The following is a 26779-nucleotide window of genomic DNA, read 5'->3' on the forward strand; positions in this document are numbered from 1 at the left end:
CGTAGACAATTTCAGGTTATTATAATCAATGAGTTTTTAACTGTTTGGTCACCTGCCAAAACCTTTGTACACCCATTTATTATTATAATAGGTCTACCTAACAAAGCTGAGCAAGTTGAGTTTCCTTGAGGGCATTTCTCCATTCTTTCAAGTGGCTTCTTCAGTCCAGTTGCCTTGGCTTTTGCTGTGTTATTAACAGACCATGACCTGGATGACTGACAATCTCCAAAGATAATAATAGGTCATTCATTTACTCATGTAATACTCATTCCTCTGGCCATTCACTCCACTACTGAGATAAACACACGTACACACGCACGCACACACACACACACACGCACTGCAGCGTTCTATAACTTGCAAATGTGTGTTAACGGGCAATCAAGTTATCAAACTTGGAAACAGCAGTTCAGAAAACACTCTCACCGAAAGGTCAATTTAATGCCTGTTCTGAGTCACACCATAATCTGCAGACAGAGTTTGTCCAATAGCTTCCTTCAAATTTTCCATTTCCCCCCTAAGCACTTAAATCCATCTCCATCTGCTGATGAATAAGATATGACGTGAAAAGCTCCAGAAAAATACCTTGTAAGAAATTGTTAAGTTAGGCTAGTGATATATATATATGTGTATGCATGCGTGGTGCATATTTTCAATTTACATATACATTAGTGGTCAAAGAAAGACCTTTGTTAGACAATAGAGTAGTATAAATCACATTAACACCAACAGAAGCTTTGGAGCCTGAACTGCTTCAGTAATTTGCGCTGGGTGGCTGCTTTATGGTCTCTCCGTTCACGTCCATCTGCCCCTAAATACCACGCAGACACTGCCATAAATAGTGAAGCGTTTGCGCCCATCGCGTGAACGAGAGAACGAGAGCATGTCTTTTTTCCATTTTTTTTGCTGCCGCCACGTCACGCCTCGGCGTTTAGCAGCGGCAGCAGACGCGCATGGAGGCGGGGAGCGGCTGTCCGTGGTGCTGATGGGAGCGACGCTCTCCTCTCCAGCTCCAGCCGCTACTGCGCATGTTGCATGACAGGTACACGCAAGCCTCCATCTTGGGCATCCCGAGCTGAGGCGAAAGGGCAGCAGCCATATACACACTGATTCAGTAGTAATAATAATAATAACAACAACAAAGCGGGATCGGAAACCAAAACATTGGCATTTTGCCGAGATGTAACTTTTATTTTTTTTTTATTTTTCTTCTCCATCAAACAAATTCAACAAACCGCTCCAGTGGTGAGAGAGAGAACAGAATGGAAAAGAAAGACAGCGGCTGGACTGGAAGGCTCTGGTAACGATTAATTGCTCAGCCAGTTTCACCACATCCAGTTTTTGTGAGGAAGTGACAGATGATAAAGCCGTACGGTGAGTGGGACCATGTGACATTTCTATGTGATAAATGACTGTTTGTCCAAATAACATGCGCTTGTATGACGGGAAATCGCACCATCGCGTTAGTATGTACTGGGATCCCATTCCTCCTGCGTCCCCCTGTCATGGTGGTCTCTGTTTGTAGTGTTGTTCTCACCACAGCCCCCCTCTACTCTTCTGATGCTCGGGCTTAGGGCGGGTGTCAGCCCCAGTGGCTTACTTTTTTCTCCTGAGAAAAAGAGCCGTGGTCGTGGAGCCACAGGTTGTGAGAGCTCCGGTTTCTGTTTTGCATTTGTTTTGCAGACAATATCAGTATTCTGCTCAGCCTCCCCTCATGGCTTAATGCATTTAGCAGTTAGACACCGAAGCATCTAGTAATAATATGTAGAATCTAACTGAAAACCAGATAATGATTATCAAATTTGATCTTCTCCAAATCACAGTCACATAGCTGCATCATATTAGTAGCTATCTACCTCCTTTATATAAATATTCTGACGGATTTATTTATGTATTTACATAATTGGTCCTGCATTTAACATGCACAGCTTGTGAATGTGGGCAGTCCAGAACTGCATGTTGACCTGAGGCCCATATGGCTTGAGTCACTGCATGTAATCCACTGTATTACAGACCCTCCGCAGTTTTAACATTGCCAATTGTAAAACACAGCTAGGGTGTTGTTTCACAGAGTTGGCTCAGACAGCGCCGAGGTCGAGTTATGGTCTGAGCTGATCTCATACTTCTGTTCTGCTCAGTATGGGTGTTCATGATGACCTGGTTGTTTCCTGTGTGTTGACAGGGAACACACTGCAAGGCAGAAACCAGTGTGAGGTTAGATAAGGGGTAAATAAAGAGTCACACAACATTATTAAGGGAAGAAAACAGAGGATGACACAAACAACATGCCAATGGCAGGTTACTTTATTTTTAAGACTTATTCTTTTCAAAAGTTTGTGTACAATGAAGTTTGCATCTCTTAGGTTAACTTCATTTTCTACAAATACCAAACTCAGGCTTCATAATTACAGCTACATTCACAGAAAATGTGATGATTCCCAATTTTGACAAATTCTAAGAGTCGTGAGGTGAAAAATGGAGAATATATCTTTTTGTCTTCATTTTTTTGTTTGTTTGTTTTTTGTTGTTTTTTGTTTTGGTTTGCTTTAAGATTTTACAATTTCATTAATTCTATCGATGAAGTCTTTAAGATTGGCATATCAGTCTGATCAAAAGGCCACAAGTTAGCTAATAAATTATAACAGAAGACAAAACCTTGTCAAAAATGTATTGAATATTTTCAACATGCTTGACTAACACCATTCACAAACCAAAGAACAGGTGCCATAATGTGTTAAATAGTGTGTAAGACTTTCTCCTCGTTCCTTCTCCTTGGCAGGAAAACTGTAGCAGAGAGACGGGAGATGTTATAGGACATATAGTGTAGAGAATTTGTAGGTCAGACAATAAAATCTAAGAACTGTAGTTGGGATGCCAAGTCAAGCCTCTGACACTGCTCCAGCAGTTGCCTCCTGATATATGTGGGTCAGCTCTGTCTGAACACCGGCCAACGTTCCACTTTTCAGGAAGTTTCTGGATCGATATAGGACTGCTGTGAAATCAGTTCAGGCAAAGCAAGGTGTTTGCATGAAGTAAAAAATGTGAAAACGGGCTGTGGAATGGACTTCTGCTGTAGGAGATGATGATCAATGTGCAGGTGAGGAGCAGACGGGGAGGTGCTGGGCCATGGCAGCCAGGAAGAGAGAGAGAAAGCATCCCTGTCTAGACAATAAACTGCCTCAGTTAATATACAGACTTGTTGGCAGAGTGTGGGAAGTGAGACTGCTGGTTTTGTTGTTGGTCTCACTGTCCCTATGCACTGAAAGGGCGCCACTTTCCTAGAAGGGGAATGAATCACAGAGGCTCTGTGGCTGCTGCTGTAGCTGATTAATGGCCCCCGTCGACAAATGCAAAAAGGCACCGTCTATGTGTGTAGGTCCACATTTGTATTTGTTGCTGTAAACACACTGGGGCAGATAATCTAACTACATGTTAGTATTATCATTAGAGAAAGGACTATGAAGTATAAAGCTACATCATGAACCAAAACAAATGTTTTATGTTTCAAATGTATGGAAAAACTATTCTTATTTTGCCTTTTATGTGCAGGTTCTAGACTGAAGTCAAATGTATTACTGGTAATATGTATTTCAGCCATGCATTAGAGGTCACATTGAGCTGAGGAGTCCTGGATGACCATTGTTATTCAGGTGCATTACTCCAGTGATTGAATTTATGCTTGAACTTCCTCTACTGTATTAAACCTTGTGACATTGATTAATTTCTATATCAGACATTTAGTGTGTGACATGCATCCTGAGTTAATGAGTGTGCATTATGTCAAGTAAGCAAGGGAGCAATTAAGAGGTAAATTTGAGTGTTTGGGAAACAGATATGCTAAGTGTATGTTTTCACCAAAGGCAAAGCTGAAGTAACCAGTGTCACGTTCAAATGAAAGCTGAGATTTGTTGAAAGTGAAATGAAAATGGTCAGGTAAGATTGTACACCTTGAAGGCTTTTGTCGTAATTAAACTCCTTGGTTTTTCCCTCCACAGGCTCAATTCACACCAGAATGGGAATGAAGAAATTTGCAATCCTTCTCTTAGTCCTCTCTCTTTGCCTAGAAGGAGGATTTGCAAAAGAGAAAGGAACAAAGAAGGGAAAGAAGAAAGGGAAACAGGTTTACTGTCCTTCGTAAGTATGGATTAAACTACATCTTGCACTTTCATATTGTTTCACAGACGGCTACTCTATGTCTGGTAAACTTTATTGCAAATGCTTTGAAAGCAGTGCAATGACACAAGTTTAAGAGTCTGAAAAGAATGTAACATTGACAAACTATATTTGTCCTGCATGATGTTAATATGGCAAGAACTGGCCTAGACATTTTGTCTTGGGATAGATTGGGACTTGGGACAAGCTGTGTGACTGACTGTGTGACAACTCAATCCACAATAAAAGTTCTGTTTAAATTTTTGTACTATTAGTACTCAAGCAAAAGACAAGATAAACTGCCTTGGGTTGGTTTTCTCCAACTTGACAAAGCTACTGCAGAGTTATTTCAGTTGTCTTAACACTACTCTCAGTCACATACACAAAATATTAAATGTTTGCCCTGATTCCAGTAGAGAATTCTCCTGCTAACCTTTCCCTTTGATAAACTAGACATTAAAATAAAAAGGTTTAGTTGAAGATTTGCCCAACCCTACAAGCATGGCCTTTCTCTTTCATTCCTTCAACTACGATATGGAAAGTGGACATTATTACTTCTGTGCATTTTGCAGATATTTAACTCCAAGTCATAATGTTTAACCTTCAAATGTTAATCTAACCTACACCTTTAAGGTAAGACTCAAGCAGTGTGCTACAAATGTTCTCTAAAACCTACATATTAAAAAGAAGTTCCTAAAACCTGTAGGTCTTCTACATAACTTGAAAATCACACTTCTGGCTCCAAAGAATGAAGTACACAAACATCATAGATGTTGCACTGTAAGGAGAGCACATGTGTATTAATGATGGCCTTGCTTTAGTGCATTCTGGCTCACTGTCAGGACTGACTGGGACAAGAACTGAGCCACCGTTAATGTTATTAATTCTGCATGCGCTTTTCTTGCTGTGACTAGCCACAATGTCTACTGTTAAAAGCTCTACACAGGGATAGTAGTGTGCATGTCAATAGAGTAAATTTCTAATTAACCTATTGATTTGTATGTGAATGTAGGCTCAATGGACTTTTTGTGCATCTGTACCTAAAACACAAGCAGCATGACATGTTTAAAACCCTAAATACATGCAATGTGCCAAGCAGACAATAACAAGTAAAAGTAGTGTACAGAAAGCACATTCTGACCATGGACTGTATAAAGGTGGATGACAGAGCAGCTCCTTAAAAGTGAAGCCAAAGCAAGTAGAGCTCCCCCTGGTGACTAGCTACAGTATAGATCATAAGCTCCGCCTCCTTCATGTAAGTGGATGGGACTTAGACCAAATCAAAGCATGAAAGTGCACATCAAATAAATATTTTTTTTCAAAGATATTTTCTGTCATTTTAGGTAGTTTAGGTATTTTTATATATATACTGATGCATGCTCTAGTGCACCGATTCTCAACTGGTCTGGCATCAGGACCCGCCATCACCCCTTAATGACAAGCCATGACCCATTCAAAGAAAATATTCAACTTTTCAAATTTATTGAATGAAAAGATTGTGCAGTTTGAACCTGAGGTAGTAAAATAGAATATCAGAGTATGAAAACACTAAAACAATGAAATGTAATGATAAAGCAAAAAAAAACAGCAAATGGTGATGCTAGAGAGGGATCTCTTTTATGCTCAATTGGCTGCGTTTTAATTATCAGAGCTGTCATGTACAAACGCAAAATAAAAATGTCCAACTGCAAACAACTACAACAACTAAGTAGTTGTAAAAAATACTCCATATATGTAGCTTTAGCTGAGGACCCATTCATTAAATACATATCAGTGTCCTATTAAAACTATTTAGTCACTTATTCAAGCATTAATCATAAGACTGACATGACATAACACTGCTACAGCTAAACACCGGTCAGTTAACATACATGCTAACATACTGAAACACTGAAAGAGTCCATCAGTCAAATAACAGCAGCATTTTTAACACGGTATTAGCATAACCTAGCCCTGTGGTTAGCTCCTCTCTTCACCATATAGACCCCTTCACGGTTTGAAAACCATAGACATGAAGATGCCGCCTTCCGCCGCCTCTGCCACCTCTGCCACCTCTGTCCATTGGAACAATGCGTTAATGCCATCTTTATTCAGGGGGAAGTGGTGTCCACTTACTGTATTAGTCAACAGAGGCAGAAGTCTATTAATGATTAAAATCATCATAACTCTCTCTATCTCTGATAATGCTGATAATGCTACTTACTTACTGGTTTCAAACTCGTAAACTTGTGCAGCCCATATTCCTGGGAAAATAGTACCAGTTTGACCAAAGCATTGTCCATATTTATATACAGTTAATGGTTGTGACATGCTGTGGCAGGGTCCATTACCTCTATGTGTTTCGGAGTGGCTCCCCCTACCTCCTTAAATGGTTACAAATGGCTCCACAATGAAAGTTCTTGAAATGAGGAATAAACTGTTTGACGTAGTCCCCGGTATTGGCAAGTGTAAGCAGTATGACATATTTCGTGTTTAATGCTGCAGATGTCTTTGTGGATCAAGGAAACCACTTGGTTCCAGTTTAGTTCTTGTGCTCTCGGTTGTCAGAAAGGTCTATTAAAAGACAGGGAAAAAAAGAGGTTTAGTGGATGTGAATTGTGTGTCTCACTTTGATCAGGGGAAGCGCAGAACATATACACGCCACGCTGCATTCCTGTGGAGCACTTCAACTCATCCTCAGTGTGTGATAAGGTTTACATAATGATATGTAAAGTGCTTTGAGAGGGGGGGATTCTTTGGAAGACGAATACATTGCCACCCAAGAGGAGGCTTTCTGTTTCTCCTTTCACCAGGTTCTATCCACTCCTCTCTCTATGTCTGCCTCATTGTTGTTTTCATTTGTCAAAAAAAAGATGATTGAATGAATATCTTTGAAACTCACAATTTTATGTTATAGTGGTAATAGAGAGCTTGATGATTCAAAAGGAACTATTGTGGTTTCATACAGGAGTTATGTCTTCATTGGTCAAGCTTTGGACACCAGCTTTTGTCAAGGGTTTTTTTTTTTATGTCCAATTCTTGCAAATAACATGACAATCAAACTTAAACTGTGCTGATTTTTAAGGAGGGCATGGCCATAGCATAGTCATAGCCTTGATTTCATACAGCTGTACAGATATTTCTTTAAAATACTTAATTGTCCTCAAAGGTGAAAAAATGTCTTCTGTAGTTATGGTCTCAGAAAGCAACACATCACTTTTCCAAACATTGCCTCACTCTAACACTGCCTGGGTGGTCCAAATCTCGAAAGCCAATTTATTCCCAAACTGGTAGCGCTCTCGGGTTATAGTTTAATCAAAGAATATACAGAGTAGAATGGGTGCACTGTGCATCTGAACTGTTCATCTGCCAGGAATTTGACCTGCTAATGTAATCGGCCCCAATGTTCTCTCTCCGTCTACTTTGTTTGCAGACAGCTGTCATCTGAGGATCTGGCCCGAGTCCCTGCAAATTCAACCAGCAACATCTTGAACAGGTTACTGATCACTTACGATCCCAGAATAAGGCCCAACTTCAAAGGCAAGTCATCGTCTTTTTGTCTTTTCACATTTTGGCTCCAGTGCTCTCCTAGTAATTTAAGTTGAAGAATACAATAAATATGTACCTTCACTTTCTTCTCAGGATCTGGTGTTGAAACAGAAATCCGTAAATGTGGAGAAAATCATTAAAATTAAACTAAACTAAAAAATTAAAATAAACTATTTTGCATAGTTTTGAATAATATGTAGCATGTACTGTAGTATGCTACAAAACAGCTACTGAAAGCTGATGCTCTCGGGTTGACTACACTGTAAATAGTGTATACGTCAGCATGGACGAATGATCCAGATAAAGTAGTTCCTGAACACAACACTGTTGCTGTGTAAATACTGAGACTTGTATACATATAATCTGATATGATCAGTCGATCTACTCTGCAGAAATTAGACAACACACCTCTCATTCATTCTGATGCTTCAGAATGATGTGTTTTCACATGTCAGCGCATTTACCAGCAGATTAAAGTTTAAAGGAACAGGGTACACGACTTAGGGGTATATAGTGATGAGGTTGCATATTTCAACTGAGCCCTTCTTCATTTCCAGACATGTGGGGTGGGGAAACCTACAAACAATGTTAAAGCACAAAAGGTCTTCTCTCAAGCCATCTGTTGGTTTCCAAATCCAGGGCTACTATAGAAACATGGCAGGACACCATATTTGCATAAGATGGTGGCCTGTGAGGAAGAAGATCCGCTCCTTATATAGTTACGAAGAACTTATTCTAATGCCGGGGTTGTGGTCTGGGAAGGATGTCAAGAGGTGGAACTTCTGGAAAGCAAACTGGACAGGCATCATGAAACAAATGAAATCAAGGAGACTCATAAGGAGGCTCAAGAACGGCATCCTGCAGGGATCAATACTCGCACCAATGCTCTTTAATATCTACGTACATCCACGACCTACCCACTACAGGAAGTATGGATAGGCAGATGACTTGGCCATTCTACTCAGTAAGCCATCCTGGAAAGCAGTGGAGGAGGGCCGCTCAGAGGACATCAATATCCTGTCTTCGTACCCGAGGAACTGGCGTCTCAATCTCAGTGTTGAACAGACTGCATCAGCAATGTTCCACCTCCACCGCTTAGCTGGTGCCACATGGGGAGCCACAGCGAAGACACTGGGCATTTCCACCAAGGCCTTGGTATTCTCAGTAGCTGAGTACTGTGCTTCAGCCTGGTGCTATAGCCCCCATGTGAAGAAGCAGGACACTGCCGTCAACACCGCCTTGCGGACTGTCTCTGGATCCCTACATGCCACTCCAGCTAACTACTTGCCTGTCCTTGCTGGTATTGCCCCAGCGGATGTCAGACAAGAAGCAGCGACATTGGCCCTCACGCAGAAGACTCAGATGAGCGAATCACACCTCCTCCACAAGATCGTCACAGAGATACCACAACGTATGTACATCAAGTCCCAGCACCATTTTGCCACACAAGTCCAGGAACCACTACATTCAACAGCAGCCGACGCCACCAATGCCTCCTGAATAAGACAAGATAGAGGGACCAGTGGCAGGTAGCAGAACCATCTAGGCTTCACCAGTACATCAGTAAATCCATCTGAGGACAGGCGTGGCTGCAGCAATGCAGAGGTGGGGTCTAGTGGACAGTGCCTACTGTGAATGCGGAGACCCACTACAGACTGTGGAATATCTAATGACCCACTGCCCCATATACCAGCCACCAAATGGTGATCGTGGTCTAATTGACCTGGGTGATGACACATTGGATTGGCTTGCTGCAATGGAGTTGAAGGTCCATGGACATATACAAGAAGAAGAAGAAGAAGAACTTATTCTAACAAAAACACAACAATTCATAGTTGTGGTACTATAATTATGTTTTATGTACTAAAAAAAATACAACTATGAAGCCTAGATTTCATTCCTATTAATAGAGTTCTCTAAATCCTACACACATGTAAGACTATATTTGTGAAGCCTGCTAAAGTTCTGTCCATGTTTACAACACATTCATGAGTTTGATAGTCTTGGGTTTGCATCAACCTGCATCCATGCTGAGGTGCCTTGAGTAAACACCTAACCCCCTGCACACAGGCAACAGAACATCACTCTAAGTGTACACACTGCTGTGTGAACGAATGGATAAGAGAAGGTATTTCACCATGTGGGATTAATAGGGTAAAATTTATTATTATTGAGTAGAAACATAAGGCTCAACAGCCTGCTGGAATTGGAATCAAACTGGGATTGGAATCAAACTGGACCCCTAAACCCTTAAATCTTTTAGTCCAAGTATCCATCTTCAGTGTTTATAGTGTAGTGTAGTACATATCACACTGAAGGGAATACCGAACTTCAGTCTCAACAGCCATAAAAATAACAAAGAAGTGATTAGTGGCCTCTCTGTCTGACTGATGGTCCTACTAGTCATCAGGTGGATCCACAGATAGTTTCCATGCTCTGGCACTTGGCAGCAGGAGCAGTAACTGGGAGTTGGTTTTTGATGTGTAGTGAGCAGACTTGACTCCCTACCAGACTGGCTGCGACTGGTCCAGCAGCCAAACATCTGCTCTTGATTTCAGGGTGGGATGAAAGCTCCCCGTCCATTAACATTGAAGTCATAATCTCCCAAATTAACATCTAAACTGTGCCTTGTGCATTACTTTGCCCAGGCCTGTAAAACTGTGAGCCTTTTTAAGGGTGAACACCTAAAGTGTTTTGTTGAATATTAATTTGTTTGCTTGGTTGCAAAGAAGATGTGAGATCTACGCCACCCTCACACTGAAGGCGTAATTTTATGAATTGCATTGAGGGATTTATCCAGTGAAACTCCCAAGCCTCCAGTAAACACCTCAAAGGACATAATTTATTCAAAGCATGAGCAGTCTGCATTCATCAAGGAATTTATTAGTTTATGCAAACGGCTGAGTGGAGAGAGATGCCAGTATAAATGTTTACAGTGTTAGCTTCGCAAAGAGATGGGATGTTCTTGAGAGGGAGTTTTATTACTTTGCAAAGCTAAGTCCTTCACAAATCCTGATCAGTAAGATAATCACTTTACCCACCTGGTATGATATGTCTCACTGGAAATAAAGATGTACACGGTATTACACAACACATTAATACTGACTTTACATCTCAGTGTTGTTGTAAAACAGGTGTGAAACACAGTGGGTGTAATACTACAGTCTCTTCCTCCCTCTCCCTAAACGCAGGAATTCCTGTGGAGGACAGAGTGAACATTTTCATCAACAGCTTCGGCTCGATCCAAGAAACGACCATGGTAGGAATTCACTCCACTCCTACTTCATCCTGACAGTAGTGATAATCAATACTTCCGCCTATCAGAAACAGCGGGATGTGCCTGAAAACTGCTTTGTCTTGTTTTAGGAAGAGGGCAACAGCATGTTTTCTAGATGACGTTAGAACATTTCACAGTGAATGATTGTGAAGACTGGGAGTTTTCATGCCTCATTTATCTGATGGTTTAATTGCTGATAAAGAAGCACAGTTTGAATGTTAATAACTAAATTAAGTCAAGGACAACACTAGATTGACTATCTATTACTTGGAAAACGATAAAGGCAATTTTTGCGTTTCTAAGTTGCAGTTGATGGAGTGCCGAACGACTGAATCCAAATTCTGACTTGAAACTTGACTTCTATTACGTTAGAACATTCTACTGATGTCCAGATCTCATCCTCTAAACATAACGTATTAATGAATCGGTATACAAGATATTTGGCAAGTGTAATAAACATATTTGTGTACAATGTGTAGCACTTAACATAAAAATCAATGTATTTTACTAATATTCAGTTTTAGGTACAGAATACAAAGCCTGTCGCAGCATTTGTAAGAACAGAGAGAGTGTCCAAGAACTGATCAGTGTTCGTTAGTGTTCAGATGTACTTAGTTTTATGAGTACAAAGTCCTGGATCATATATCCTGGAGTTGGAGCTGCATGGAAATGTTTTGGCTACAGATCAGTTGAGTTTATTCTCTTATAACATCTGCCAGGTGAGAGTTTCACACCAAGACCTGTTATAGATTAGTTAGGATCATGCAGAGAGTGGATAACACTTACAACTGCTAGAAGTGGGGTACACAGATTGTGGAAAAAAAGAAAAACTATTGTGAGAAATATAAAATAATCAGGCATAATGGAGAAAAAGAAAGAGATAAGGGTCGACCACGAATAGGGATGACAACAGAGGGAGAATTAAGGTAAAGAAAGGTGAGGAAGACGAAGAGGACGGTAAGCAGAAAGTGAATGACACTGACAGAAAGTGAGAAATCTTGGATGTGAAAGTGGCGAAAAGATATAAAGGCAAGAGAAAGGGAAACAGACCGAATGAAGTAGACTGGAGAAGATACAACAAAAACTAGGGAGAAGAAATGAGAAATTATGAATGAACAATCTGTGAATAATTGAGGCAGTAAGAGAGGGAAAAGAGAGAAAGAATAGAAAGAAGAAGAGAAAAAGAAGATATTAAGAAAGAGACAGTAAAAGAGAAAGAGAGTACACAACTCCCATATATCCCTTCTCCCTCTGGACAGGAAAGAGAATAAAACTGAGGAAGGTTCAAAATGAATCTAGGAGCAGGGAGAAGAGACAGCTGGTCACCTCTCCCCCTCAATTTTTCACTCAGTGGGATACCTGATCTCAGGAAACCCTCTCTCATCATTTACACCTCCCCTGGCCAAACACCGCCACACATCCACTGTAGTTAACACACCTATTTTCACGTTTTGGTAGTAGTTCTCAGTAGAGAATAACTTATTTCATGTTGTGAAGCTATGTGTTTTTAATGCTTCTCAGCTTGAGATTTCCTCACTGATTACAGCAAGCGCCCATGTTAAATCTCTTCAGAATCAAATGCAGTACTGGCAGCCAGATAGTGAGCCAGAAGGAAGATATATCTCCTTGTCAGGTTTTCAGAAAAGCAACGGTGTGGGAATTGGTCTGTGTCTCTGTCAGGCAGAAAAGAGCCAGCAGAAGATATTTGTGCTGTTGCCTGAGGACTAGATGGACACTGGAGTCTAATATTAAGTTGTGTAGAAATGATAGCTTGCTTTCCAAATTGTGACAACAACAGGTTTCCCTCTCCAATGTCTTTACTGACAGAAGAATGAATCATACTCAAGAATGCTGAATTTATAAACCATTGTCATACATATCTGCACTAAATGGGGTCTGTTTTGCATGTATATTCAACAGTTAGGGAAGAAACCATTCATTTGGATGCTCCTAAGTCTTGTGCATAAAAGTGTACATTTTTGCAAAGAATTATGTCCATATATGGGACATGTATTGTTATTTTAGCAGTTTATCAATATATATCAACTAATAGTTGTAAATTCAAGCTTATAATGCATACTTTGTTTCATTTGTACTCCCAGTAGATGAAAAAAAAAAAGCCACAATTTAGGTGTCAATTACACGTCATGTTTCAACATGGACTCTGCTGTTTGCTGTATTTGATCCTACAATCCCGGAGCAACATGGAGCATCATGATCTCAAAACAGTTCAGAACACGCAATAATAACAGATGTAGACATTTAAGCAAAGTGAAATAAAGCTGTAAAATGAAGCCAAGCAACATAATAGAAGTTTTAAAAATATCGCGTTGGAAGGTGGAAGTTCCTCCCTCAGAACAAACACACACAGACACAAAGAGGTGGGCAGCTTTATTTGACACACCATCCATCTTCACACTCTGCATTAATAGGCCACCTGGTCACAGAACAGCTTGAAGTACGTCATGTGGGCCCAAGAAAATGTCCCAAAGATTCGAGTGATACTTTCCCAACAGGAAGAATGTGGAAATGTCACTAGCTCACTAATGAGGTATTTGCTGTTGCTGTATTGATAACATCTGACTGTGAGACTTGCAGTTTCCTGCATGTTGACATCATGCGTGTTTGTTGCTGCAGCTGTAAAATGTCACTCTGCACTTAAATGTTGATGAAGAAAAGCCTGTAAATCAGCTCTGAAAACCTAAAATAAGTTGAAAAATGCTGTGCCAATATGGTGTTATGTTACAACAGGGAATTGAAGGTGGCTTTTATTCCAGTGTTAAGACACTGTTTTGATAATAAGCCTAGACTTGTTTCCAAGTATATATATTCTATTCAAAGAGTTTGCTTTTTGGCCATGAATCAAAAGTATCCAACTTGTGTCCAGTAGCAATAGAAGTCAACATAACCATGTTTGTACTTGTCTGGTGTTGTAACAGGATTACAGAGTCAACATCTTCCTGCGGCAGCGCTGGAACGACCCAAGGCTGAAGCTGCCACACGACTTCAAGTCTGATTCTCTCACTGTTGATCCCAAGATGTTCAAATGTCTCTGGAAACCTGACCTGTTCTTTGCTAATGAAAAGAGTGCAAACTTTCATGACGTTACCCAGGAAAACATTCTTCTTTTCATATTTCGTAACGGAGATGTCCTTATCAGTATGAGGTAACTTTTTTTTTTTTAATTATTTTTACTATAAATAATAAATGTATTTGGCATGATCTCTCAGAATGGTGTAAAGCATAAAGAACTGCTTCTTCAGTTATGCAATCATTCTGGGAAAGGAACAAATCACTCAAATTATGAGTGGTGGGTCACCACCTACAGGAAATCTACACATGGCACCTTTAGGAACAATTCAGATTTGTTAGTGTAATTCCAGAATGTGGAATTTGGTTAAAGTGGTTGTGTCTTTAAATCAGTCTGGTGCAGTCTGCGTCAGGCTATCTGTGACCATCTGTAGCCCTAGGTCTTGCTGGGTGTCCTGCAGTGCTGGCATTAGTCGGACCCCATCTTGGTAGCTTTTTGAACTCAGAGAATGTTGAATGGTGCCAGAGCCTGTCTGCGAGCGAAATCACTCTCAGTGCCTTTTGGTCTGATGCAAAACCAGTGCACAAGAAGACAACTGGAAAGTCAAGAGGCTAGTTACAGCAGGTCCTTCTCATTATTTTTAATCTTCATCTCATCTGACCATTTCAAAATGCAAATATTTTTACGATGACATGACCATCTGGAAAATGTAGTCAATAGTCACAGCTTCCAATAAAAGTAACTGTTATTCGTAAATTGGCCACTTATTGTTGCACTGTTATAGTAAGATTTGTGGACATAGTGACACTTGTTCATAGAAAGTTGTTCATAAAATGCTTTGTAAAAACTGCATGTGGCCCCTGAACTAAAAATCAGTTAAACATCCCTGGTTTCGAACTTTAAAATTGTAGCATCAAGAATACCATGATCTAAAAATTGAGCTCTGACCAGTGTCAAAATCATTGTTTCTTGCTTCTTGCAGCTGACATCCCAACTGAACAAGACAAAAACAAACACCTCTTATTACCATTTGTTAGAATAAAACAATGTCAAGCTGCTTTCATGCTGAATTAAAAAAGTTCCCAGTGAAACACAATGGGTATATAAAAGTGCAACAATTAGGCATACTGTAGATAAGCAAGACTAAATACATCATATGATTTAAGGCTTCATTGCATTGATATCATCTAGGGAACCAAAAGTGCTAATGTTTGTAACCAGTGATCATTTGTGTTTCTATTGCCCTGAAAATATGCAATTACATCTTAAGTTTGTGTTTCAGTCTGTTTGGGTGTTTTTTGTCGTGATTTCAAGGATTCGCTGTAGTTTAAAAAAACTCTTGAGGCCGTAAGACAGAAATCTTAACATAATGAGAGTGCTGACATTCATAGCATTTGGTAAAAAAGGAGCTCAGTGTAAACTAGTTGGGGCAACAGCTTTGCAGTACTGTATTAGGTTTCAGACATCTCCAGGGATAATCTGTGACATGTGTCTGCAATTTTGAGTGGTTAACATGTTTTGTTTATCCGGAGCAAATGCATCACTCACAAAAAGAGACATCGGGGTAAACCTTTAAATCCTATGAGATTTCAAGATAATACCACTGTTATGCAAACAAGGATTTTGTGCGAGTGTAAGTGGATACTTAGAGAGGAAAACACTAAGCTTAAATGAAAAGAGCACCAATGAAAAACTAAACACTTTTTTTTCTATATCCTCCTCTAGGTTGTCGGTCACTCTCTCTTGTCCGTTGGATCTGACCTTGTTCCCCATGGACACACAGAGGTGTAAAATGCAACTTGAAAGTTGTGAGTTTTCCTGAAATATTGCCAGCATCTCATCAATTTTACTTGCTGGCAAACCGTATTTATGAGTTGGGACTATATTTGTTGTATTTGTAAAGTAGTTGTTTGGGGGTTAATAAGAGCTTCCAGCTTTTAGTAAGCATTTAGAAGCCAATTTTAGTTGCAAACACTTAGAGAAGTAGAATAAATCATCATATTTTAGGGTTGTTGTGAGATAGTCACATCTAATTGAGCATGCCTGTTGCATCACTTGCATCTTGTTTACAGAGCAGTTTGGACTTAAGAAGAAAAATACCTCAAAGTCATTACTATTTGATGCCAAACCTGACTACTGCGATGTAGATCTTTCTGCATGTTCTTCTGTTTTCCAGTCGGCTACACGACAGATGATTTGCAGTTCATGTGGCAGACAGGAGACCCTGTACAAATGGATGCTATCGCCCTGCCACAGTTTGATATCAGACAAGAAGATATTGATTATGGAAACTGCACTAAATTCTATGCAGGAACAGGTACTGTCCTTCTCTAAATTCTTCATTCTTTTCAAGTAGAATTTATTTAAAAATGCACAGAAAGTCCTGCAAAAACATTTGTTTGGATTTTGTTGTTAGTGAAAATGCATTCCAGTATTATGAACGACTTTCCTTTTTTCTATTCATATTTGGCCTGTGCTTTCATCCATTCATTACTCATTCTTTTGGAATTGAAAATATTTTGTTCTGGGTAACTTCTTGAGTCTTTATTTAATTAGGAACTCAACAGTTTGTTCTTTTGAATTTGGTCAGCTGCTGAACATACTCTTGCAGTTGTCCAGCGATGTGATGGCAGTTCAACTTGCAGGACATTTGTTAAAATACATTTACTTAGATATATCTTTAATTTAGTAAATACATCTCGGAACATCACATCTGGAAATAAGTAAGTATGCTTCTGTTGCAGCTGAGCAATACGTGGTTGTGTGACATTTTTCTTTTTTTCCTCTAAAAGAGAGTTCCATCTCTCAAAAGCTTTCATTCATTTCATTGCATTTTTCAAATGTAAGTTTTGTCGTCGTGTTTCTGCTGTTGTATGATCACACAGTCAACTCTATGCACAATAACATCAAGTGACTTAGGTCAAATCCAAGCATAGTGCAGCTTTATAGAGTCATGCCATAAATGCAACTTCCTCCTCCAAACTGATGAGTGTTGGAACACAACTCTCAGCACCGAGTAGTCTGCGATTATTATTGATGCTTCTATGCTTTTCAAGTGTGTCAATGTACAACCAGATCCCTAACTCCAGATCACTCCAGAAAGAAGAACACACAAAGAATAACTTATTAGTATCAGTACACCTGTGTCTGACAACTTCTGTTTGCTTTCCAGAAGCAAATATCATGCTGCAACTAGGGTTATATTTAGGGTTGAGGTAAGGTTTTTCCTTACAGTTATATAAAACATAACAATTTGAAGCAGCAGGCAAAATTAAATATTATGTGATGTTTCATTTTGAAATGGAGTGAGTTTATCTTTGAGGACAAACAGGAATAAAGTGAATTTGCCATCAGGTTTCTATCGTACCCATTTGCTCGCTTGCATACTAGTGCACTTTTTTGTGACACAAATATGACACAAACAAATGCCACCTAGTTAAGTCATTGCATGTTCTTGGGTTATTAGGGCGCTATTTATATGGATGATTTCATTTGTTAAGATTTTTGTCGTATTCCTCATAAAAGAGAGCGAGAAAGCATTCCAAGTACCTAAGGTGATGTGGATAAACTCGAATCTTCAGCCTGTCACACAGGCCCCTTTTCAGGGTGCTGTTAGAGCTAAAAAATCAGACTGTTCCTCTAATAAACAGAAGACAAATGACAAAAAAGGTTCTGGTACTGGGCCATACACACATCCTGACCAATGTGAGTACAAATGGAATGGAAAAACTATCAGCCAGCAGAGTTGGTATGACCTCAGTGTTCATGCACTTGGGAGGCACACTGCTGCCGATGAGTCAGGCTTTTAACTGGTTGCCATGGCTACCTGGCCAGACACAAAGATCACCTCTGTGCACGACTGGTTCAAGCCTGTTCAGTGACACAGACAGCCCTTATATGCTGTATTAAAGCTACAGAGATCACTTTGCTGGTTGAATATTATCCTCTCCACCGTCCCATTGGACTGATCAACTCGTCTCAATGAGCAACATCATAGCACTCCACGTAAAAGGAGTTGGGATGCTGATGCCATGCTAGTTAAAAAGGAATGCGTCATTTGCAGATATGTATGCTGTACTCTTTTTAAAATTTGGAATAAAAGACGCCCCCTTCTAGCATCTGGCATGTTTATGGCTATTGACCTTCTCTTTCATTTTTCTTCACCAATTAGTAATAGTGGACACAGCTGCATTTTGCTTTGTGCTTGGGCCAAAAGAGGTCAATCAGATAGAAGACTTAACCTGGCCGCTACATTTCCTCTTAAAGCCTAATGTGGGTTTAATAGACCAAGTCGGTAAAGGGCCATTTCTCTCACCTGCTCGACTTCAGTTCAGGGGCTTGATGTTCTTAAACTCGCGTTTCGAGAACAAATAAGTCATAATAGACCAATGACCCATAAAGATATTCTTCAACTGCCTTTCATATTGCTCTATGCTAGAGCTTAGCTTGTGTATGTGAGTATGTCTCATTCCTTTAAATGTCAAGGCTAACTCTGTTTCTCTGGAAGCATTATATGGTATTTGACTGTCATCTCCTTCCTCCTGCAGGTTACTACACTTGTGTAGAAGTTATCTTCACCCTGAGGCGACAGGTTGGCTTCTACATGATGGGTGTTTATGCCCCCACGCTGCTTATCGTAGTCCTCTCCTGGCTGTCCTTCTGGATCAATCCTGATGCCAGCGCCGCCAGGGTCCCCTTAGGTATGGATTATTTGATCAGTTCCGCTATCTTCTCCCGATGTTTACCAGTACACTAAATCTGCAGATATTTCTGGGGCTCGTCCAACCGGGGTCAACTGCATAGCTCCATCATAGATAAGAAGAGAGGGATGGGTGAAAGTGCGTTTATTATTGAGGTAATAAGGTGTTAAAACACTTGTCTGAAATGACTGTGAAAAGCTAAAGATAAAATATTATCAGTAATAAAGAGAAGCTCTAAAGGGTCTGGATGGTTGTAGGGATCACTGACATTACGGCCCCAATCATCTCACTGATGACATCTTCAATCACTGTGACACCATGAAGGACTTCATCTGTCAAGCATGATATCATGTTCACTGTTTTTCTGTATGTGATAAATCACTACATATCAATGCAAGTGACGTATATTGTGGTGCAGTGGTACAGCTCTTGCAGTGTGGGTCTAAATACACAGGAATTTGAGACAGCACTTTAAACACATGCTTAGATGTCAGACATCGGGTTAGGGTGTTTAGCTATCGTAGAGATTCAGTCCAAGGGGTGAAATGTTTGACTACCAGGTTATTCAATCAAAACAAGTGAACCTAATGTGATGAATCTGAAAAAAATACAATGAGCCAAAAGGAAATAGCTTCTAGGAACAGGCATGGGCTTGTGTGTGTTTTGGTTGATCTTGATCTTATTTAGTGTGGGCAACAGGAGGAGACACAAGAAACTCAGCAGATATTTGGCTGGCCAGTAAGGCACACCTGATGCCTATTAATCCCAGGAATTGTGCTGTTGTTCCAAACCAGAGGAGTACAAAAGAGTATGGCCAGAACAAGATCCGGCTAGATGACTTAAGTGTTATCCAGAGTTAGCAAGGATATCCCACTACTGGTATCGTTTAGATCATGATGCTTGTTGGTTTGAATAAATCACATTTAATAACCAGGCGATCACTCTTTCTTACAGTGCATGTCGTTGGAACACTACATAGTTTAATACTTGACAGAATCTATTAAACTGTGTCTAAAAATGTGGGAGACCCATGGACTGGTTATTCTGACTTATTCCCATGAAATGTAATAGTCTCACAAGGCTATTTTGCTTTCTAATGTTGCATTTCATGTACAGTTTAGTGTAGCAGATTTAACACAAAACAGTCGCACAGAGGTCTGTGACGTCTTCATTCTGGCCAATAGGGATTATTCTGTTGGCTCAAATGTCGACCACATTTATTAGCTATAGCTTGATAACTCTGCTACTTGTAGAGTAGGAGTTTCCTTGTCAAATGTCTAAGAGAGTGTAACTTATTTAATACAGTCAAAAACACTATATACACTAACCTTTTCCACTTTTCTTTTTTTTCTGGTATTAGTATTTTTAAAAGAGTACATGAAAGTGTGTACTATACCATCATTTTCGTCCTTTAGTGCAGGCACTGATTCAAGTGAATATAAAGAGACCATGACCTATGTTTGGATATCTCTGTCTACGCCTCATCTTTCCTATATGGATGCTCATACTTCACTCTGCAAAATTGACACACAGCATGTCCATGTCCTTCCACTTCCTCCTCCTCCATAATTTAGCTTATGTGTAATATATGGGTTTGACCCGTATGAAATATCACACTGACACCTTTGTGTGTGTGCATGCAGGGCTGCATGGATTAGATAATCCATTGTTACCCCACTTCAGTCATCTACTGCCTCCTTTTCCCCATCCTCTTTCCAGTTGTTTATCACCACCTTCCTTCCATCATCACTCCAACTCCTCCTGGAAGCCTCCTCTGACTTCTCTCTAAATGGGATCAGTCTGGGTCAGACTGCACACAGGTGTGAGACAACTCTCATTTATTGCTCTTTCCTGTGACTGTGTGATCATTTCGGTGTTTGTGTCAAAGTGTGCGCTCATATACTTTATGCACCCTTGTGTTTATTCATAGCCAAGAATGTGGGCTCTTATGGATACGCACCATGTTTTCTTTCCACGAGGGAAATGTAAACATATGTGTCGGCAAAGACTGGTTTACATTACAGAAATGTACAATGTGTTGCTCATGTATTTTGTCACATACAGAAGACGGGTTCAAGCAGCTGAGTGTGTCATTTGGGGAAAAAGACAAACAAAGCTATTTCAGTATCGCCACCTTTCATGTTTCCTCCGTCCACTGACAATACTGTAGGTGAGCTGCCTGCTCTCTCAGTAAGGTTTACGCCTTCGAGGAAAGAACAGTTTGATTTTAAATCCTGAACCTTCTACCCTTCTTGAGTTGAAACCATAACGAAGCCTGGAGGCAAAACATTTCGCCCATTTATGTATTTATTGGTCCTCTGCAGAAGTATTATTGTAAGGAAAAAAGAGTGTGAAGTCCTTTGTTGCTGGCTTGAATGCCCTCCTAAGACTTGTTGTAATTATTTCCGCTGTAGCCAGAGAGTTGATACTGTGCAGGGGAAATCTCTAACCTGTAATCCTGTTGGCTATTGGAGATAAAAAAAAAATAAAAAATTAATATTGCCCTCTCATTCGTGGCTGTCTGAGCCCTGTGAGATGTCCTTCTTATAAGAAACGTAAAGGAACAGTCATGAATTCTAATTGTAGTTATTTTCAGTGTGTTTTGTTATAGCTTTTGTACTGATCTGAAGATTTATTTATTCAGTATTTATTTGTCAGAGGTGGAGATATATCATTTCCCCTGCTTGTGAGGAGGTTGACCAAATGTCCATTCACACTGGAAACCAACATTATTACATTAGTCCCCATAGTATTCATCCACTTTTTTGGCACAAACCTATAACTTAAGTCAGGCAGTAGTATCCAACTCCGTCTACTTTTTCTAACTGACAAGGTTACGTGTGTTCACACTCCATACAGGCATACTGTCAGTGCTCTCCCTGTCTTCTGAGTGCACTTCCTTGGCTTCAGAGCTGCCAAAAGTGTCCTACGTCAAGGCCATCGACATCTGGCTCATTGCTTGCCTGCTGTTTGGTTTCGCCTCGCTGGTGGAGTATGCCGTGGTTCAGGTGATGCTCAACAGCCCAAAGCGCATTGAGGCTGAGAAGGCCAAAATGGCAGCCAAGGAGAAAGCTGCGGGAAAGAGCCCTGCTGCCAGGAACAACACGGTCAATGGCACTGGAGGGACGCCGCTTCATGTCAGCACCCTACACGTTAGTGAATCTGGTTTGGTTCCTTCATTGTGTGTTAATGTGTGGGTGTGTGCTACCAAGAATTTGTTACGGTGAATGCCAATGTAGATTCACACAAATCAGAATCTGAAGACATATGCTGCTGAAATTAGTATGATAGGATTATTATTATTATTATTATTATTATTATTATTATTATTATTATTATTATTATTATTATTATTATTATTATATTTCTTCAAAACCATTGAAATTCATTTTTATTAGAGATTCGAACATAACCATTTATATGGACACCATATAAAATGAAGATGTACAGTAAGTGTTTGTGTTATCCATCATTCAGTTTGTGACTTGTTAATGTTCCAGCTTTGGAGCAAATCTGATGTACAGTAAAACAGGTGGAAGATGTTTTGTTTAGCTCACCTTTTCAAACACTCATTCGACCAACTCATTTTTCTTACGCCATAATTCAGTCCCTCCCAGAAAATTGCTGCAAAAACTGTTGTTGAACCTAAACCTTTCTCAATCCCCTCATATCCCCTTCTCATCAGGAACACACTAACATGATCAGCCGACATTTAGCCACAACTTCAAAATAATGAAAACAAATCATTACACTTCTGGCATTTTCTTCCATTAATAAGACTTATAATGCCTTATTGACAGGCTTCTCATTACTTTTTACACTTACACCTCTCTGTCTGTTTAAATTATTTATACATTGATATTTTGTTGAAAATATTTTTCTACACAGGAAAACATAGAGGCAACTTCAAATTGCATGAAACTAAACCCAAGCAAAAGCAATAGAGCCTTCATGCATCATGGATACATAACCTGGGACAATATGTGTAGTTCATGTCATGAGTCACTTGACTTTAGTCACATTTTGCCTCGTGGGAACATAGAGTCTTGCCATTGATAATGATATGATCCATAATAATAGTATGATGCGACCTTGTGTATCAGTGTTCTAGTTAATCAAGAAATCATTGTAATGATGGTGTGTCTCGGTTGCTTGGACTGAGTTCGTAGTTAGTGTTTATATGCCCGTATGTGATTCTATGTAACCTTGCAACCTCAGTAAAACACACTATAATGCTAAAATACATACTCCATACCCAACATCCTCTGGCAGTTTTGTAACTGTGGCACTGAGATCCAATCTAAATGCAAAGCAGGGATATCTAGTCATTAAAACACATACTTACACACTGCTCAGCCAGGGCTCGAGTCTGACAGTTGTCTGCACGTCAGCAGGCATGCGGGATGTTGTACAGGTCTTCCATTTGTATGCCTAATTGAAATTAATTTACCTCTATGTTAGTCCGAACCACATTTGGTTTACGAGGATTACGTTATTCCATTGAGCTTTAATGGGTTTTCTTGTCAAAACCAAATCAAAATAATGAAGCTTTAATGAGCTTAATGACTTCAGTGAGTAAGCATCCATAGTATGATTAGATACTGTTCACCCTGCAGCCCTTCAGGGAAGTCGATGAAAGGCATTTTTTGGATGACATTAAACTAAATCCTTCTGCAGATTGTTTTCTAGGTGGGGATAGCATGTAGAGCATGCAGAGGGGTTACAAGACCCCAGATGAGAGAACAACCATATTAGGCAACACTGTCGAACGCAAAGTAAATCTAATTCTGGCTGAAAAGTTTTTTTTTTCTTTACTCTTAAAATAGCAGTAGTTTTGATTTATTGGGATGAGTTCCATCCAAGATTCAGGATCAAACTGCTCCCTGTAGTCTGTTTCCAATTGAGTCCAGCTGTCTTCACCAGCCTCATTTAAATGTTGCTTTTAGTTAAGGCAAAAAATCCATGCTGTGTGAATGTGACATCATATCTATGGCATACGTATAGAGCGCTTTTATCAAACAGGACTCAGAGCAAGTGGAGGATTCCTTTGACAGTGCAGTGACTGCAGTTAATTTGTGGAGTTTGATCATGTTCAAATAATAAATGAGTAGAGATGTGTAGAGACCGGGGACAAACATGATAGCAACAGAATTGTAATACATGGGAATCTACATGTACTACATGTGCAGCCTGACTCTCACAGGGTATGATCTTGCCAGCAATGCATGTGAGTGGGTGTGCGAAAAATACTCACTCAACAGTGGCTGTCAACGCCATCTGTTGTGGCTCTATATGTCTGTTGATAAATATCTGTCCATACAGTATAGATTTACCTCTTGAAGAGACACAAAGTACAGGTAGAGAGAGGAGACAGAGGTTACGGGTGTGGGGTGAATTCTAGACATGAATAGCAACATTTCCATTCTTTTCTATGATGGAAGACTGTTGTAAACACAAAAAAGAGATTTACCTCATCAAGATGGAGCAATCATGTCTCACAATTTGCATGTATTAACCAGAATCGCTGATTGATTGAATTTCCATTGTTTGTGTCGTGTAATAAACAGGAGGGAAAAGAATGACTAGACGGGAATGTGCACACTTACACCGCACTGATGGAATCCTTGTCATTGAAAAGGACTTAAAGAGATTTCAGGTTTCAGAGTCAAAGTGAGAAATAGGTACCAAGCAGGTGTCAAAAAGGAAGAGAGGAACTAAGGGGTATAGGATGATATGGCTTCGGAGAGCTATTACTAGACCACATGCACATCTTATGAGACAAAACAAAGGAAGAGAGGCAGGTGTCCAGGTGGGAGTGGGGCTCAGGGGATTGGAGGTGATAGGAAAACAATGATCGTAGCTACAGACAGACTATGTGTCAAGCAGAGAGGTTAATGACGGCCAGACATGAGGTTTCAGCTCACCTTTATGTTGGTCTAAATCTCACAGTTGTTGGTAATAGGACACGTCTCTGTTTACTTATTTATTTTTTAACATTTGTACTTACCCACCTATTTAGTGTTTATGTGAATGGATAAATATAGATAAGTATTGGATGGATAAGTTATTCAGTTATTCTATAACTGTATTTGATAAGTATTTCTTCAGCCAGATGGAATAAGCTTTGTAATATCATAAGATAGAGCGAATGCCTCTGTGGACTGCAAATTCAGTCTACTGCTCAGTCGACCAGTTTTAAACCACTTTGGTCTGGCTTCTCTGCCTCAGGGGCTGCCAGCAGGGCTTTCAGAATATTAGTCCAATCTTATCTCAGCTCATGTGTTTCTCCGAGATAAATATATTTTGTAATGAAGTGATGCAGAATTTAATAATCAATTAGATATATTTCCCATGTTGCTCTATGCACCCAGGTGGCCGAGACCCGCTGCAAAAAGGTGTGCACCTCCAAATCAGACCTTCGGACCAATGACTTCAGCATAGTGGGCTCGCTACCACGAGACTTTGAACTGTCAAACTTTGACTGCTATGGGAAGCCCATCGATACTGGCGCTGGTCCCGGCAAATCTCAGGCTAAGAACAACAAGAAGCCTCCTCCTCCGAAACCAGTCATCCCGTCTGCTGCCAAAAGAGTCGACCTGTACGCCAGAGCTCTCTTTCCTTTCACTTTCCTCTTCTTTAATGTAATTTACTGGTCCATATACTTGTGATTATCTTGAAATTGTCTGGTATTATTGACCACCCCAAAGCCTCACTCATGGGTTCTTTATTGACCAGAAAACGTTCACAGACTCCATCCCCAAAAAATTAAATGTGAAACCTAACCATAAAAAAAAAAGATTCCTAAGATGAAAAAAAATGTATTTATTATTATTGATACATTTATCTTATCATAAAAAAGTAACTATGATCACTTGCGTATTGTACAATGATTACAAACTAATCTTTCTTATCTTTCCTAAAATAGATATATATAGTAGCATCTTGCATTAAAATAATTTATTTATGTATTTAAAATGGTACTTGAGCGGCTAATACAGGACTGCAGAGATAGCAACTGTCGTGATGGCTGGTGAGTGAACAAATCCACGAAGATTGACTAAGAACAGAGACGAAGATGCACAGATTTATTTAAGAGCATTTGTACATAGCTATTTGATTTGTCTCCCGCGCCCAGTGGGAGCGCTTTTGCAAGTTAAATTGTGTTAGAGCAGTTTATTTCAGCTTTAATGCAAAGTTTAGCATTGTGTAGCTTGCACGTTAAAGATATTGCATGTATATGGAGATAAAGTATGATATAAGTATAAAGTGTTTATTAAACTTTATTATGATTTGCTCTTGAGAAGACATGTGGATACGTAAAACACTCCTGTTCCTGTTCAGATGGTCACATAACACTGCCACTTCTTTAACCAATGTATTGTTTAACACCTCAAAAACTGTGTGTAAATGGGTCATCATTGAGCTGTGACCACGTGTTTGTGAAATTTACTAGAAGAAAATACACAATCAAATGACTTTTCACCATTTGATGTGATTAAAGATGACAACACCGATATTTGAATAAAACACTGTGCAATTGTTTGTTTTTTCACAATAAATAAAAAGAAAGCTGGAGCCCTGTCTGAGTTTCTCACGATTCGCGTTTAGCTTGCAGCTACATGCGTTTCTAATGACTGGCAATGGGGCAGCAACAGTCCATATGTATCCTGCACATCACACAACAGCTGCTTCTTCCACAGAGGCTTGACCTCTCTTAATCCGCCAAACAAACCATCGGTTATTCATGCATACCTGCGCAGAAAATGACCCCTGACTATCATTGTGAGGCTTCTCATGTGAAATCTGTCTCCGGCTTAATGAAGCGAGATCGATGCTGACCTTAATGTCATGACAACAGGGTCATATTAATGAAGTTTGAAGCCATTTAGGTCAGGATTGTCTGTGGAAAGGAGACCGAAATTGTCATTGTTGTGATTTAATTTATCTAATTGGTTAGCACAAAATGAGAAAAACACGATTCCTTTCTTCCTCTCTCTGTCTGTTGCTTCCATGGTTACAGACAAGAGAAAGATTTTTTCGTCTGTCACTACAAAACCCAGCCTGTGACACAGATGGAGACTAGAATCAGAT

At 39.8% G+C, this 26779-nt stretch overlaps 1 protein-coding gene across 1 annotated transcript; it reads left to right on the plus strand.

Annotated features, from left to right (window-relative positions):
• Positions 1-972: 972 nt before the first annotated feature.
• On the plus strand, positions 973-26263 carry glrbb (glycine receptor, beta b). Its single transcript, XM_047585648.1, has 10 exons — positions 973-1374; positions 3996-4134; positions 7565-7671; positions 10872-10939; positions 13897-14123; positions 15714-15796; positions 16165-16305; positions 18536-18688; positions 21548-21840; positions 25060-26263. Exons 1-10 carry the CDS (start codon positions 1359-1361, stop codon positions 25354-25356), a joined length of 1524 nt encoding a protein of 507 aa, XP_047441604.1. The 5' UTR covers positions 973-1358; the 3' UTR covers positions 25357-26263.
• Positions 26264-26779: the final 516 nt, after the last annotated feature.

The sequence above is a fragment of the Mugil cephalus genome, chromosome 5 (assembly GCF_022458985.1).
Source record: "Mugil cephalus isolate CIBA_MC_2020 chromosome 5, CIBA_Mcephalus_1.1, whole genome shotgun sequence".
Classification (NCBI taxonomy): domain Eukaryota; kingdom Metazoa; phylum Chordata; class Actinopteri; order Mugiliformes; family Mugilidae; genus Mugil; species Mugil cephalus.

Coding starts and splice junctions, on each gene's coding strand:
- glrbb (XM_047585648.1), top strand. Junction 10,940..13,896: donor CGATCCAAGAAACGACCATG/GTAGGAATTCAC, acceptor GTGTTGTAACAG/GATTACAGAGTCAACATCTT. Junction 15,797..16,164: donor TAAAATGCAACTTGAAAGTT/GTGAGTTTTCCT, acceptor TCTGTTTTCCAG/TCGGCTACACGACAGATGAT.